The 17,519-nt window shown below is 35.9% G+C and overlaps 1 protein-coding gene and 1 long non-coding RNA gene across 2 annotated transcripts; both read right to left on the bottom strand.

The window, feature by feature from the left end:
• Positions 1-466: 466 nt before the first annotated feature.
• On the bottom strand, positions 467-1,395 carry LOC110757622 (auxin-responsive protein SAUR32-like). The gene has a single exon (XM_021959302.2). The coding sequence runs from the start codon at positions 1,099-1,101 to the stop codon at positions 727-729; it is 375 nt and encodes a 124-aa protein (XP_021814994.1). The 5' UTR covers positions 1,102-1,395; the 3' UTR covers positions 467-726.
• A 5,318-nt stretch (positions 1,396-6,713) lies between these two features.
• LOC110757679 (uncharacterized) lies at positions 6,714-8,972 on the bottom strand. Its single transcript, XR_015834053.1, has 2 exons — positions 8,230-8,972; positions 6,714-7,353 (listed from the first exon to the last, which is right to left on the bottom strand). It is a non-coding gene; the product is annotated as an uncharacterized LOC110757679 (long non-coding RNA).
• Between the last annotated feature and the right edge of the window lie 8,547 nt (positions 8,973-17,519).

The following is a 17,519-nucleotide window of genomic DNA, read 5'->3' as shown; positions in this document are numbered from 1 at the left end:
AGCACGGAGAGAATGGTCCACACTCTATGTTCCATTATGGCCCATCACTACTGGTGTTTCCAGTTTCCATAGAATTCTGTTGGGATATCTTAGTTCATTCATATAATTTCTCAAAAAATAAATTATTTCTATTCATTAAAACTCCTCAATATGAATTTTGTATATTAAATAAGAAAGGAAATGAGAAATTTCAGATATTGCTGCCTTTTCCATTTGCCTATTTCCTTTATTAAAAACCACTTTCTTGGTAAAGAATAAAGAGAGGTTTCTATCAAATATAGCTAGAATGATATAATGTTGGGATTGAGAGAGATACAATAGCCATAGCAATTTTATGGCTTAAAGCAACGGCTTTGAGCATTTGACCCTACCATCCTTTGGCCTTGTCAATTCTCTCCCTCTCAAAGTTGTACCAATGATACCCTTATCACAAACAAAAATTAAAAATTAAAATGCTAATATAGAATAAAGAGGAGAAAGGGGAAAGTATTATATATAAAAGAAAAAGAAAAGCATTTTGATTTTCTCTTTATCATCATTTTGATTCCTAACAATAACAAAGTGACTACAATTGCAAGCCACATTCATCTTTATCTTTTTTTTTTTCATCATCATCACATCATCTTTGCCATCATCTTCCAACTAACAAGGAACAACAAACAAAAACTAAGAAGAAAAAAAAAGACTCCAAATTTACAGGGAAAAGCCACAATCTTTGATTGATAATCAAACCCTGAAGCACCCAACAACATGATGGTGGTGATGGTGGTGAGGGTGGTGGAGGGACTTCTCCCTATCAATCATGCCTTGGACGTACCTAAACTCCTCCACGTGGCAAGGGATGGTGATGGTGCCCTTCTGATCAAAGCCATACTCTTCCTCAGCCTCCTTCAAGAGCTGAATGAAGAGTGGGTGGTTGAAGTAAATCACAGGCACCACAAATCTCTGCTGCTCTTCACCCTGGCCCACCTTGATTGCCAAGCACCCTTTTGGAACATCTCTGATCCCTTGTTTCTTCCCACCATGATGACTATGGTGATGATGGTGAAGGTGAGGCAGGTGCAGATGGAAATTTCTTAGGCTCTTCTCTCCACTGCCCATATCTGAAAAGAAACCAGCAAACAAAGGCAATAAAAGATGGAATACTAAGACAAAACCTAACCCTAGTCCCCTTTTGATCTTCTCCTAGAGAAAATCTTACAAGAAAACGAAGGAAAACGGCCAAGGATCTGAGGCAGCTATGGCTTGCTTGAAAAGGGTTAGAGAAGAGTAACTCAGAGACCTTGGTACGTTGGTCATCGTTGATAAACTACACTCCTAGTGCAAAACGCATACCAACCAGAAAATGAAAGAGATATATAGCTAGAGAGAGAGAGAGAGAGAGAGAGAGAGCCGAGCCAGCCCAAGAATAATCAAGTGGGCTTTTATTTGGTGTGCAACCAGGGTTTCGCGATTTTCAATCAAAGTGGGCTTCTTTGACTCTTGATTGATGATCAATTGACGATGATATCATCTTCATCTTTTGAGAACAATCAGATAAGAAAGTGGGGAGTTGTAACGTATGTGACATGGGGTTTCTAGTCCTTCACACAAGTTGGTTTGGTCGGCGTTTGATTTAATAGGGACGTAGATTCTTTGCTTATAATACGATTCTAAATTATGTTACGGATGATACAAACGATTTCGGAAAAGAAGGGATTTGAACAAAGGATGTTAGAATTTTTATTTTATAACTGCTTGGTGTTTATTTTTTTGTATTTACGGACACATACATAAGAGAAAATTATGTGAATTTCACGTAATCAAATATCTGAAAATTTAGGAATTATATTATTGATTAGTAGTAGCTGATCAAATTAATTCTCTTTAATATTTTTGCTTTCCCCAATTCATAATTTTTTCATACACGTCATTTGATTTAACACTGAAAAGATGAATAAAAAACTACAGCAATAATAGTTAGGCAGAAGTAACCAAAATTGTTCTGTTGTGATTTGATTTTAGAAAGGAGAGGAATAATTCGGATATTGTGTGAGGAGTTAAAAACACGTAGACAGTGAGTGGAAGAAGGCAGAGACACGTGGGTGGAGTTAGGGTTTTGAAGGACCCAAGTAGAAACCGACAATGAGGGGTGTCGTCTCCAGGAAGGCAAATTCTGGGAACATCCAATGGCAGCTCTCGAACATGTCCATGTTGACATATACGTATGTTCCAGGACACAACACAAAACCCTCTCATAGGAAATCTACTTCCAATAACTCGTCCAATAATAAAATCGGGGGCAAGAATGACAAAAACTGGTCGTCCTCTCTTTCGGCTCTAAAAAATATATACCTTTTTTTTTTGGTTTTTTCCAGTAGGCCCCAACCTTTCTTTGGTTTAGAATTAGATGTATGCGTATGTGTTGCTGGACTTCACTTTCCATGGAGTGTGTGTGCGCTGTATACCGCATAATATTATATATGGCCCTCACTCTTTTATTATGGTCCTAAAGCACAAAAATATTTGGCTGGGTTTTTATACAATTTCTCAGAAAGTATCCCTGAAATTCGGAAGAGATTTTTTTTTTAATTTGGGTTTTTTTAACAATCCTCTCATATGGAAGATTTTTTCGTTTTTGTAAAAGTTTCAATTGGTGCATATCCAAAAACACTTGCTGTAAATGTTTGGCAGCAAAAGAGAGTGTAAAAGGATTCTCAAATTATTATATAGAAACGAGGAAGAAATTGTTATATATGGTAGAAAATTATTTGCTGAAGTTTTAATTGTCACGATATGGTTACCCAATAAATCACTAAAATAAAAGGGTCAAAGAGGAGACCTAGCAATATTGGTCAATGATAGGCAGAAAACACTTGGGTTTCAACAAATTTCTCCAGTTGGTTCCACCTTCAAACAGCCTAAAGAAGTCTTACCAGGCAATACTCATATACTTGGTTGAATTAGCCACCATGTAAGCCAAGAGTTAAACGAGTAATTAATGAATTATACATGTTGCCTATATTATAATTCAACTCTTTTACTATGTTTGACCAAAAGTAAAACACTCTTTTATTTAGATATTTTTTGTGGTTGTCTCATCAAGTGCATGTTTTGATACGCAAGATATATACTCCCTACATACCGAAATTCTTCATTCTTGAATATTTCAACGCTAAGCGCTCACAATTTTTTTGGAACAAAAGAAAGTAGTACTAAAAAGGAAAAATGATTCAGGAGAAATACTCACAAATCTCTGTTAGAATATTTATAAGAATATGAGGTCGTGGATCAATTATTAATTCTTTTTCTAAGAGAGTTACAGTTTATAATTTGAACTTGAGACCATAGTGGGAAGGGGAGTTTCTCACACACATTGCCAAGGTGCCTTAGATGTTCGAACTTGAGACCATCAGTCTGCCAATCAAGACCTTTTTACACTACACTATATACCCCGTTGATAAGCGATGGTCGAATTTAAAAAGTCACAAAATATGCTACCCACCAAAAGCATTTTTATTTATTTATAACTTTTCTGTATAAATGGTATCCACTAAGTTATACACAAGTCAATTAGCATTAAAAGAAACCACACAATTCTATCCAAAAAATAACATACACTTAATTAATTATATATATAATATATGTACCAAATGATTAAAAAGTGTCGTAGAACTACCCACTAAGTTATGTTCTTCCAACTTATATACAATTACATACTATACATGATTATGTTTGTTAAACTAAATGAGCAAGGAGACATAAAATATATGATATAGATTAGAAAGATGCAAAGTCAAGAAAGTGGGGATGGAAGAAAATAAAAATAAAAAACCAGCCAAAGTGGGGGAGTGAGCCATCAGATTCAGTGTTGCTTTTTTGAAGAAAGCAAAAGAGAAAAGAAGATGTAATTGACATGTTATTCTCCATTTTATTGCTGGAGTGGGGGAGGTTGCTTTGTCTCTGAATATCTTTCGTGAAACATAATTTCCTTTGACCTTCAAATAATTATTATATTATATAATTGAGGTCAATGCATTGAAGCAGGCAGCTTATACATGGATCTGTTCCATTTCCACCTGCTTGGCACTACTACTAGCTAGCTAGTGGAGAATCGGTCTTCTCTAATTTGAACCAACCAAATTATATTTGGAGCCAAACTCAAAAATATTATTGCCAACAATAATAACATTATTATTTGGACCTTGCATTGCATCCACCCTAGAAGCCCAAACTTATCTTGACCTATTTGTCTGAGCCTAAAGGTTCAGTTTGAGCTCGATCCGTGGAGTTTTGGGACTTGTTGGGTCCAATTGGAAATCCCACTAATTAACAAATGAATATTAATTTGGCAAAGTAATAAGGCTTTTAGTGTCTGATTAATCAATAAGACGTTCGTTTGAAACCCAATAGATGGAAAAACAAAAAATAATAATAAAAAGAACCAAAGAAGAAGATTAGAAGAAAGGATGTTATGGTTGAAGTGTGTGAAACAAGTGTGCGACCAACCTCATGCTATTGGAAAAACATGCTTTAAAAATGAAGATTTTGTTGTCTAGGTAGGAGGAGGGTCCTATTTATCTTGTAACTTGGAATTTCTTTTGGTAGATTTGGGAAAATCTATGGCTTGTTCTAATTTGTTGTAATAAGATGTAATATAATACAACTATTATTTTGAAAATGAAGTTTTTAGATGTCGTGAAGATGTTTATGTTCTAAAAGTTTTTGTAAAATAATAAGATTATGGGCTAAGATGATCGTCTTAGCCTGTGAAAGATGACAGCATAAATTAAGCTCCTGTCACTAGCCGAATTTAACACATATGAGGTGGCACTACAATGGAAAATTGAGCCGAACTCTACCCTTCCCTAGTGAATGACAAATAAAAAATAGCCGAATTTTAACCTAGACTGTGAAAGAACAAAGGCACAATTTTGGCGGAATTAGGCCTAGAGATCCAAAATTACAAAGGGCTGGCCACAGTTCTTAAACAGTGCACCGGTAGCCCAAACATTTGAAGTCCAAATTATCAGTAGCCTCATAAGGGTATACAATTTGCAACCAGTACTGATTTGGCTAATGAATCTTTGGTGGGTGTTAGAGCATTGATTTACCCCTCATCTCCACAGCAATAGTTTTTACTTTCGCCTTACCCTTTTGTAAAGGAAGTAAACTAAAAATAAAGAACTTATAGATATTTTCATTTGTATATGAACTCTACCTAGCCAAATCAAGCCACTGATCGATCAACACATTATCAAACCCGAAAAGAAACACCAACTAGTGTTTAGTTTAGTGGTAGTTGTCTCTACATAACTAGAGGAGGTCTTAGATTCAACTAATTAACATGGATACATGGATGATATAGTTGTCTCCACTCGATTTGATCAAGGACTCAGATGATTATAAATCATTCTAAGTGATTGTATCTTAGATTAATGTATTTCTTCCCACTAAGCATATGCCCTCCTCACTGCCTACTGAAGCACTACTACTCTGTGAGTCTGCAGTGACAAGCATTTCTGCTCCCTTTAATTTGTACTACTTGATTTTGATCTCATTTCAATATAAAGTTGAATGGCAAAAAAAGAACTTGCTAAAGATAAGGGAAATCAACAGATGAAAACTCAACAAGAATTAATAAAACAAATGAAATCTCAGCAGCTGCAAGCACAAAGCACAATTCTTATTAGTCAATCCTGCCAATTAATGAGGGAATAAGTTCAAAGTGGAACCAAATTAAGTTGCCTTGGATCCTACAGTAGTCTACTATAGGCTTCAAACAATTGTACAGTGCCTAAGTATGGAGCTACAAGGAAAGGAGGTCCACAACTTCCCATCTGCTAGGACCAAGTAGCCCAAATTTCCCATGCATCTATCTAACAGCTATAGCTAGCTAGCTAGCTACAAGAACAATTATCCAAAGTCCTCCTCAAAAGGGTTTAAATTAAGTTAATTAAGAGAGTCTTTGTCAAGTGGGAACAATCACACCAATTATTCATTGAAAGTTGTGGCCATGCACAAAAAGCTTTTCTTGGAGTTCACCATTCATGACCAAAGCTATCTTTCTTCTCTCTATCTCTATCTCTATCTCTATCCCTTTCTCTTTCTCTTTCTCTGTGTGTGGAAAATTATGGGCACAAACAAAGCAATAAAGTTTTTACTTTTATGTTTGCAAAGGTCAAAAAGATTCAATTTCCCAAAAGGAACTTTTGTATATTAACAACAATGAATTAAAGAAGGGTTAAAGAAGAGGAGGACAAAAGCACGAGATAAAAACAAAAACCACGAGTGCCCACATCTTCCAATTTAAACAGGGAAATTAGATTTAATTACCACATTAGTGAAAAAATCAAAGCACAAGGGGGAAGAGTTTGATTGCTAGCAAATGAGATTTCTTCCTTGATTCCAAACCAGCTGCTTTTCATACATTGACTTTTCTTGCAAACAGGTTTGTGTGACATGGAAAATAATAGTGAAAAATCCACAAAGAGACAAGAAGACCACTTGTATGTAATATCAAGCAATATCTGAAGATGAATGTGCTAATCTAAATGTGTGTGTGTGTGTGTGTGTGGGCTTGAGAGAGATAGAAAGAGAGTTTACATTAATTAGAATAAGGAATGTTAATTACTATAAGTTCTTAGTGGCCAAGAAAACACTTGTTCCAAAACCTTGTTATCAAAACTAAGAAGGAAATTAAAGAATGTAGATAACAAAAAACACTAGAATAATTAAGAAGAAATTGAACTCTGGGATTAATCAGTAGCCTTGAAGAATACATGTATAGTTTGTAAAGAAGGGAGATAACGCCAATGGGTTCCCACTATAGAGGTGGTGGCATGATGGCACCCAGTTCGAACTCCAATGTAACCAAAAAAAAAAAAGAAGGGAGACAACAAAACACTAGATTACAAGAAGAAATTGAACTCTGGGATTGTACAAAGGGAATTCTTAAACTTTTAAGCTTAAGAAAGTTCTAAGAAGAACTTGATCAAATTAGTAGTTTGTAACTTGTTTGGGGCATCTAGATTACCTCCACAGTGCTCCTTGTTCTTGTCTAGCATATGCATTTTCAATACCTTTAGTTTTCAGCAATGCCTGTGTTCTAAGGCCCTTGACTCTGAGCTAGCTAGCACAGTCAGTCAAATAAAACCATAATGAAGGGACAAAAAGTCAGGAGGGGAAAAGACAATGTGAGTGACTAAAAGCTTTGAGAATCACAAAGCTTTTCACAGCAAATCCAAGATGAACAAGATTAGGGTTTCAATAGGTATATCCACTGAGAAGATACTAAAGGAAAGGCAAGTGACCAGGCTTCCTTTTGGACAACCAGACACGCACACTTTCCCAAAGTTATAGTTGTCCTTTGTGCTGCAATGTACATGTCATATGCTCATCACATTTTGAAAGAAGCAAAGTTCAAGTTGTAAAGAGATGTCCAGCTAGGACATTATCATCAAGACCAAAAGAAAGGTAGCTCTGAAGCATAGCATATAAATAAAAGCAACAAGAATATAATTAACTGATCTGCAAAATAATGAAATACAGCAATCATATATATATGTATCTTTAAACATTATTATTAATCAACACTCTGAGAAAAGGATTACTGACTGAGAGCAATAGAAAACTGTTGACAAATGAAAATAGGCATTTCAAACAATGTCAGAAAGGGTGTCAGTTCCTTGCTTGTTCTCCTAAGCAAAGGCTTATGCTATTTAAAAAAAGATCCATTTAGATTATAGCCTAAATCTAGACCCACGAAACCCTAAGAGAGAGGAGAGAGAGAGAGAGTTAGAACGTGAGAAAGAAGAGAGAATGTTTACCAAAGTTTAAAAAGAAAGCCAAAAAAGCCAGATCTGAAAAATGGCAGAAACGGACAGATCAGATACTGGAAGGCATCATGAGGTAAATCTGGATAATGATGAAGCGGAAAAAGCGCTTAGAGCCTTAGACTGACAAAAACAACATCATCATAATTTTATGATCCTGAACAACGAAACAAATAAATGAAAAAAGAGAGCAATGATGAAACTTTTTATGCAGTCTATGAAACTGAAAAAGGAGCAAAAATAGTCAAATACTCCATCATTACACCAATCTGCACAAAACTAACAACCTTAATTGATCTAAAAACAAAAACCCATGATTTTAAACTGCCAATAAATAACCGCAGAAAAAAAACAAAACAAAAACAACCCAAAATAGCAAATCATCTAAAACATAAAAATAAAACAGAAGGCAAACCTCTAAGACCGTGTGAAGAATTAAGCCCTCTGCCGTGGAAAAACAACAGGTCAATGGAAGCCATAAATTGGGGGGAATGAAGCCTGGTCCGACGACACTAATTCACCAAAAGCCATATATATGTATACCTAGATATAAATATACAGGTTGATCTATAAGAAATACAGATCAAGGAAAAGTGTCCTCGAGCCAGACAACATTCCCCTCAAAAGCTAAAGCTTCACATATCTATCTATCCTCTTCTTCAAAATCCATGATTTTGACGATCATGTGTGTCTCTATATATATGTGGACTATGTGGCTTTCTCTGATCTCTTTTATCTCTCTGTCCCCCAAGAGTCTCGCCTATCTTCAAGGGGGGTTAGAGAGAGAGAGAGAGAGAGAGAGAGAGAGAGAGGAGGATGAGAATGATGAATGAGAATGAATAATGATCATGAGGGGGTGTATGGTAACTATGGTATGGGGTTGAGGGGTAAGAGAGTTATAAACTTATAAATTTATAATAACAAGAGTCATAAAGGCGATATAAAAAGACAAAAACATTGGTGCAGAGTCGACCCTACCATCTGTGTTCTCTCTCACTTCCAGAAATGACCACGACCCCATGCACCCTCTCTCTCTTCTCTCTCTCTCTCTCTCTCTCTCTGTTTACTGTCTAGCCACAGTCACACACAGTCACAAATATTTAATTACATGAAAAAGAAAACATACATATATATATGAGTATATTATTAGGGTTAGATTAGATGGATGAAACTGATATGATGTATATCGACCGTCGGATTTGGCAGATGACCGTTGATCGATGTAAACACCTCGTACAACCCTTGACCATAAGAATTAGGACCCCAAAAAGTAAAAAACTCTCTCACACCATTTGATTTTGAGCATGATGCTTTGATTGTGTCATCGAACATAATAATAGTGAATTGTCTACTAGACTGGTATAAGTTATAACAATTCTGTGTGTACCCTAGAGATCAAAGACCCATCTTGGACCGTAGGATCCTATCATTGTTCAATGATCAAAAAGTACACCAAAATAATAATAAATTTATTTTTATATATATACACAGGAAAAAAGGAATCAAAACAAAGAGAAGGGCTATGAAGGGAGTCAGAGGAGTGGTTGAGTGATTGAGCTGCCCGATAATGGAAACCCCATTTAATACTTTTGTCACTTTTATGTGAAATTCATTAAATCTTTTATTTTTATGAAATGAAAAATAAAGAAAAAAGAGGGGCCCTCGGCTGGCGTGTCACTTTAGAGCTCAGGCTCAGGGCGAGGACTTCGAGGCGATGACCGACAGATGGGGCAGAGGCGTCCCCTTCTCTCATTTTCACTTTGCCTTTCGGGCATTTTTAGCCTTTTACCTTTCGAACCCCCAATTCCTCGGCGACTTTTCTGGGTCCATTCTCTTCCCTTTCCCATTCCCTTTCCCTTTTCCCTTGCGCGTCAAAATGTAAACGATCCCGTTTCAGCTTTCACTCCATCTATCTAGCTAACATTTTTTTACATTTCTACTGTCACAATCAAAACCATTCAAACATTCAAGAGGAATTGAGAAGAGGGGTAATTAGTAAGTTGTCAAACGAGTATATTTTTACCTAGGGTTTTGAGGGGGTGGTAAATCAAAAGCATATATATATATTTTGTATTGATGAGATGGAATGATGGGTAGCTAGGTTAATTTATGAACCTTTTCTTCTGTCTTACTTGAGGCTGCCAAAAAGTACTGCGTGTTTGCAGCCAATAGACCATACACTGTGGCACATTTGACATTGCTGCTAGCAACGGGAAAAGAAAACAAAAACTTGGGTTTGCAGACGTTGGACTTGTAATAAAAACAAGTAAATTTTCATGTCACAAATAGTTGAAGAGCATTGTGTTCTAATAATTGCATTAATAATATGTAATTGGGGGACAACTACTTGACTCACAAGATGAGTTTTCAACAGTAAAATGCAGCCTCGCTGGGTTAAAAGTTTTGAATTAAACACACGTGTTCATCTTCAAGCCATGTATTATGGCTTTTCTCATAATTTTAGGTGGACAATTACTTTCAATCATAAACCTATAGCTATAGAAACAATTGCATATAATATAAGGAAGCTTTTAATGTAAGTCAATGGAAACCCTACCTACCCCATTAGTGTTTTAGATTAGGTCATAGGTCTATGCCCAAATTTCAGTTTATTATTCGTGCAAGTTTCAAGTGATAATGTCATTCGCAAAATAATTCAAAGTTAAAAACACAAGTACAGGACATTGCTTTCAGCTTTGTTAATCAATTACATTATTCTTATATAGTTAATTAGTAAAATCGAGAATTGGAATCCTGATGATCTCCTTGTTTTATCTAAAAGAGGGTGCCCGGAAGAAGTGCTGCCATGCCTAGTATGCACAACTTCACCACCAAATTAAGCTCAACCTTAAGCCTCCTTTATGTTCTAGCTCTTATTCTTATTTGGATCTCTCTCTCCTCTCTCTCTCTCTCTCTCTCTCTCTCTCTCTCTCTTTCTTTGTTTCAATGTTGAATGTGGTTGTGTATTTGTTGTACATACATATCTATATCAGAGTGACAAACGGAGAGGACGATACTGGCTCCAGATTTCAACGCTCTTACAAGCCTTGAAAGTTGTGTAAATTAGAAGCAGCTGTGACTGTGAGAGAGAGAGAGAGAGAGAGAGAGAGAGAGAAGAAAAGGCTCAGCAAGAAAGAAACAACACGTAAATGTCAAATCCCCCTATCTCAAGCCAGGTTGTCCATTTCCATTTCAAAATTCTATATAAAACCCTAAACCCTATACTAATACTAATACTAATATTCCCCCTCACCATATTGTTAATTTCGATTCTAATATAAAAACTTGAAAATGTACATACATATTTATATATATATGCACATGTATATGTATATGTAAAAAGGACAGGTGATCACACAACCCACCTGGAGCTGGGTTTACTATGTTCACTTTCCTCCATAGATGAGCCATATGCTTGTCACGTGCTGTGTCTGTGGCACACTGTAACTCTGTGTGGCTCTGTGCGACTCAGTGTGACTGTGTGAAAGAGAAAAGGTAGGGGGGGAAGTAGGAGTGGTTGAAAAGGAGGAAAAGGTTGAGAGAACTTTTGAGAAAGCTTTTTGGCACTTAAGTCAATTTGGTGGCTGGATCGAGAAAAAAATCATATATATATATACTCGTACTTTGTACTAATCACTAATATATATATGTATATATATATATTAATTCATCAATCGCTAAAGACTAGAGATCAAACAACAAACTGACTGCATGCTCTTCATCTTTTGAATTCCTTTGGCATGCAAAAAAAAAAAAGTAAATTAAGATTTTGAATTCCTTTGAATTAATGGCCACAGAGCTATCACTGTGGACCATGATGGTGACTGCAGAGAGTAGCTGGTAGCCTGGTATTGATGTTGAAGAGAGTCAATGAAAAATTCATATCCAAAAATATATTTACCATAATTTAATTTGATGGTGGAAAACCCTCTCAGTGCATGCAAGGATGTTTTTGGGCTTGGTTCCATTTTATATAAAAGTTTATGGGCTTGGTTGTTCATACAAGTATTGTCGAGTCTTCATGCCCAAGTATCATCTTCAGGTCTTCAGGCCCAGTAGTTCATTTTGGGGCTTTTCAACATTGACTTGGGAAGAACTTCCATGTTCTGGGTACAAACAATCACTACTAGAAATCTGTAAAGTGAATTTTGAAGCATATTGTAACACCGAGTTATGTTTGGAATCTTGTTCAGGTTTGGCACTTATAACAAAGAATGAAGCTCGGCTTTGGACAGATGGTCGCTACTTTCTGCAGGAGACATATCAACTTAGCGACGAGTGGCAGCTTATGCGAATGGAGGAAGACCCTGCTGTCGATATTTGGATGGCAGATGTGAGTCACTGGTTCTTTGAGGAACCCTTGTAATTATTTTCAATGTTGTAGATTCACTAATCATTATATTTTCTCATATATAGCTTTCAACCCTTTTTGATTTGCACAACAATGCTTTGTTTCCTTTAGTCACTCCGTCATGTATCTGTACTAGTGCTACTTTATGAGTTGCTTCTGAATGATGATTCTCGTTAAATTGCCTCAATAGCAAGTTGGCCTATTTTTATTTACAACTTCTTTGTTTCCTTTAGTGTATTAAATATTGTAATGGGTATGTACTATGGGGCATCTGAATAGAGATAAATGTGTATTAAATAAAAGGAATGATCATTAGGGACTGATATACCTTCAGTTTACAAGGAATGCATTAGGCACGTATGTAGTTCTTTAATAGAATATATGAGCGTGTATTGGGTATTACAAAAATGTGGGACCCATTGCAAAAATTCGGCACTAATTTTTATATTTAGTGACATATTCTCCATTTGGCCCATGGGCTTATGGGCCGATGGGGGCTCGCCCGGCCCATCGAGAACAAGCTCGGCTTGGCTTGTTAGTTAGTGGGTTGGGCTTGGGCTTAGGTGCTTAGAGCCCAGCTCGGGCCATAGACTAGGTCTGTTTGAGCCCCAGCCTGCCCATCAAAGCCCGGTCTGTAGGCCCATATTTAATTATATTATATATATATATATAACTTATTATATTGGGTTAATTATATTGTAATGGGTATGATACTATGGGGCATCCGAATAGAGATAAGTGTGTATTAAATAAAAGGAATGATCTTTAGGGACTGATATACCACATGTTTACGTATCAGTAATGGAGAAAGTAAGGAATTAGAGAATTTAGGAATCGGGGAACTACTAAATCGGTATGGGAAGAATCATTCTCATTAAGCTGTTTACTAAACATATGGAATTAGCAAAGGAATGGGGTTGATTCCCATTGTTATTGTTTACTAATTTTCATGAATCAGAATTCAAATTAATTTGATTACTAAAATGCCTTGCACATTTTCACCACAACACATATATAATTCTCAAATTGGCTAAGGAGACCAAACTAATCCGGTAGCAAACTAGTAAGGCGGTGTAAACATGAGGAATCAATATGTTGAACAAGATGAACAGTAAGAGGCCAGTTCAATGATAATGTTAATAACACCTTTGTCAAGAGCCAATTTCAAACGAAAAAATAAACTCCAATAAATATATATCTTTCACCTACGTAACTAGTAAACAATCAAATAATAATGATCTGCATAATCTTCATACTACCAAAAAAAAAGATATGTAATCTTCACAAAAGTTTTTATCTATGACCGTACTATGTTTTGTGATGAATGTGAAGACAAAATATAGAAGAAGATAGATAGATAGAATGATTTACAAAGCACAAGGCGTTGCTGCTGATTATGGGAGGTTGTGTCCGCACGATAACGTGAAAAAGAAGCTGGAGCTTCTTGGAACTTCTTGGCGTGAGTTTTTATTTTTTTTTAGGGTTTGGGGTGTTTTGGAATTATGGTAAAGTAGAAAAGGTATTTTTGGAAGTTATTAAGAGAAAACAGGAATGGGAATCGTATCAACTACTCCCCCCTAGGTGATCTGATACCCAGTTTTGAGGGGATGTGATTACGGATTTTGAGGTGGGGCCCACTTATTTTTTTCATTCCTGATTGCAAGTAAACGCAGGGTAAGTCATGAATGGAAATCATTCCCTTTCCTCCCATACCCATTATTGATACGTAAACATGCCCTCAATTTCTAGGAAATGCATTAGGCACATATGTAGTTCTTTAATAGAATACATGAACGTGTATGGCACTGATTTTTATATTCAGTGACATATTATCAATAGAGGAGCACCTTAGAAGACACTGATATATAACAGTCCCTAATACTACAATATGCACTGTTTTCAGTCCCTAAAGAAGTCAAAAGAAACTGATACCACTCACTGTCTTTTGAGCCCTTTTTAGTAGTGAAGCACATTTATACACTTACATGAGGAGTGAAATAGACACAAGAATTCCTTGTCACGAGTGCAGTGCACTTTTTGATTTGCACAACAATTCTCGTTAAATTGCCTCAATAGCAAGTTGGCCTAACTTTTTTACAACTTCTTTGTTTCCTTTAGTGGGGCTAAGTATTGTAATGGGTATGATACTATGGGCAATACATTAAAGGCATCTGAATAGAGATAAATGTGTATTAAATAAAAGAAATGATCCTTAGGGAATGATATGCCTTCAATTACTAGGGAATGCATTAGGCACGGACGTAGTTCTTTAATAGAATACATGAACGTGTATTGGGTATTACAAAAATGTGGGACTCATTGCAAAAATTAGGCACTGATTCAGTGACATATTACTTAGAAGACACTTCTTCCATGTCCTCTTTTGGAGCTTTATGGTGAAGAGAGTGTTACAAGGAGTTCATATGAATTTTTGTTGTATTTTTCTAAATTTTAATTTATTTATTGTGAATTTAAGATAATTTTATGGGATTTTAGTATGAAATATTGGCTAAGTATGAAAAATGGTTTTTCGAAATAAGAAAACTTAAGATAGTTTTTGGTGGCTTTTATTCCTTACACATCAAATAAGAAAACTTGATTTTATGGGAATTTAGTATGAAGTATATATTGACTTTATGAGCCATCATTTTTAGCCTAAATCATATTTTGCACTAAAGTTGATTTTTCATATTTTGATTTGATGGGAATTTGATTTTCTAGTATTTTTTATTTGAATCCAAATGGAGAGTACTTCCTTATTTACATTGTAAACTTAACTAAATGGAGTAATATAAAAATAAATGAAAGTAAAAAGCCAAAAGCATTTACTTAAATGTTGAAAATGAAAATAAGGTAAGCTATCTTAAGGAAAATAAAAATAAAAGTTGGAAAAACACATTAGGCCCATTTTGGCCCCGCCCAATAGGCCAAACCCGGGCCCAGCCCGTTATTTTCTGAAAAGTCCCGGCCTAGCCCGTTATTTTCTCTCTCCTCTCTGAAGCTTGCCTTAGCCTGGCCCGATCCATTAGCGATTCCTAATGTTATCAATAGAGGACCCTTTTAAATGACACTAATATATAACAGTCTCTAATACTACAATAGGCACTGTTTTCAATCCTTAAAGAAGCAAAAAAAGATTGATACCACTCAGTGTCTTTTGAGCCCCTTTTTAGTAGTGAAGCACATTTGTACACTTACATGAGGAGTGAAATAGACACAAGAATTCCTTGTCACGGGTGCAGTGCACTTTGTGACTATCTTACTCCTCATATGACCAATCATGTAAGGAGAGAGAGAGAGAGAGAGAAAAAAATTGCGTGACACTGAAATTCCTCTCCGAAGTGAAACTTCCATGTCAATGAGTATAGTGCACCATTATCTCCAATTATGCAGACAAAAGACTTGTGCATCAAAAGTTACTCTCAGACTATCTTCCTCTCACTACTCTACTTATATTTTGATTCCATTCCTTCATGATACTTTAGATCAATGTTTAGTTAAAACTTCTAGAAAGCAATATTACAAGATAATGTAAGACGAGTCTCATATTGGATAAGTAAGAAAAAACAGTGACTTGTTTCTTTCATTCTTCGCACTAATTTTAAACACTGCTTTTAACCACTTTGCCCCTAACTTATATATATGGTCTTTCTGTTGGCTACAAATTGTCATAAAACAGAACCACTCATTTCTAGGTCCATTTAATTTCATGGCTTCCAGAAATTAACCAACTCCATCCACCTTCTTTGGAATTTGACATGCATTCACAGTACTGTTCCACCAACCTTCGTTCCCATATGCGACAGACACAATGACTGTGACTGCAATTCAATCCCTTCATGTTCCAACCTCTTGATGCCAACATACCAAAATAAAATAGACCTGCTTGATCCAACAAGGTGCACCGTGTTCCTCTCTTTTGACGCCACGTTGTTTTGTAATTACTGGATCATTATTCTGCTAATGTGGCATGAAGAAAAAGTGCTAGCTTCTTCAAACCACTGTCCTTTCCTATAACATGAGGACCAGCTAAATGTCTTCGTCTCCTCTGCTCATATTCCTTATCTCTAAACTTACCCAAGTGAAAGGATGCTACATGTTGAGAGTATTAATCCGCATTATTAGTTTAATCGATCATGAGTCGTTCCATTCATTGTCAATTAATTTGAATTGGACATTCACATTCTATTATAATATCACAATATACTCTCGATACAAGAGTATTATATCTTACACATGAGAAATAAAAGTTAATTATCTCCATTCGTTATCAATCGATTTTTAAGTAAAATGCTCCCATTCTAATGCTAAGCAAGCAACAAGGACCATAAGTATGCCTAGTACAAAGAAAACAACAACGTGCGTCATTTTCACTCACTATCTTCATCACTTACCATCTCTCTTTTTCTTTCCGATTAATTTGTAATATATTTAATTTCACGACTTCATGGTGATGAGTCTATGTCTCTGCGCAAAGTAAAGTGTTCATACTTTTCTTTCCTTTGTTATGATAAGGAGTGAGATCCTCCTGCCTAGCTATGACAATATTGTAATTAAAAAAATTCAGCATCCAATCTCCGTCCTCCAATTGTTGCCTAAACACAATTGAATAAGGGAAAACATAGTCAACAAAACATTTTAAATATTAAAAATAATAATAAGTCTAAAGATAAACAACACCATGGAAGAAACGTGGGGACATTCCCTTTACCCTACATCAAGGCAAGGCCCACACAGTATTTTAACTTATACAATTTTGTAATCATCGGTATAAATTTCAAAGTGTCTCCACCGTGTATAATTGAATAATTTAACAAAAAAAAAATGCAAACGTCAATATGTTATGTTGTTAAACTGTCGTATCCATTCAAATCTGAAAACAAGCACCGACATCATCACATAAAATGCTAGAACATTGCTAAGAAATTATTTCCATAGTATTCTCTCTTAAGAAATCTTAATAATCAAGATTTCTTTTGCTAATTAAAAAGGACCAATATTATGTTGTGGTCTTGGAAGAGTTAGTAGGAGGAAGGGCAAAATGACCACGTGGCAAGCCAGATTGCACGACAGACAACCTGAAGAGTTGTCCCCACACGCACGACTCTAAGTTGGCTGCAAATCAAAGTACAAAGACAAGGGCACGTGTCGATTTTATGAATCAAGCTTTCTGCATACAACCGTCAGATCTCTGCCACGTCAATGAGCCATCACCGAAGCTCCAGAGAAAATGGGATACCAAAGTTTTGACCTGGAGCAGGTGGCGAGAGATGATTGGGTGATGGAAGACAGGTGACAGGTACCTGTCGAGATGCAACTAAGTTCATTGGTTTAAAATAATATCCTCTGCGATT

Source organism: Prunus avium, chromosome 2, assembly GCF_965620075.1.
Source record: "Prunus avium chromosome 2, drPruAviu1.hap1.1, whole genome shotgun sequence".
Classification (NCBI taxonomy): domain Eukaryota; kingdom Viridiplantae; phylum Streptophyta; class Magnoliopsida; order Rosales; family Rosaceae; genus Prunus; species Prunus avium.
This window is presented reverse-complemented; position numbering and strand designations above follow the sequence as displayed.

Excerpts from the sequence above, each read along its gene's own strand:
- LOC110757622 (XM_021959302.2), bottom strand. The coding sequence starts at position 1,101 with ATGGGCAGTGGAGAGAAGAGCCTAAGAAATTTCCATCTGCACCTGCCT.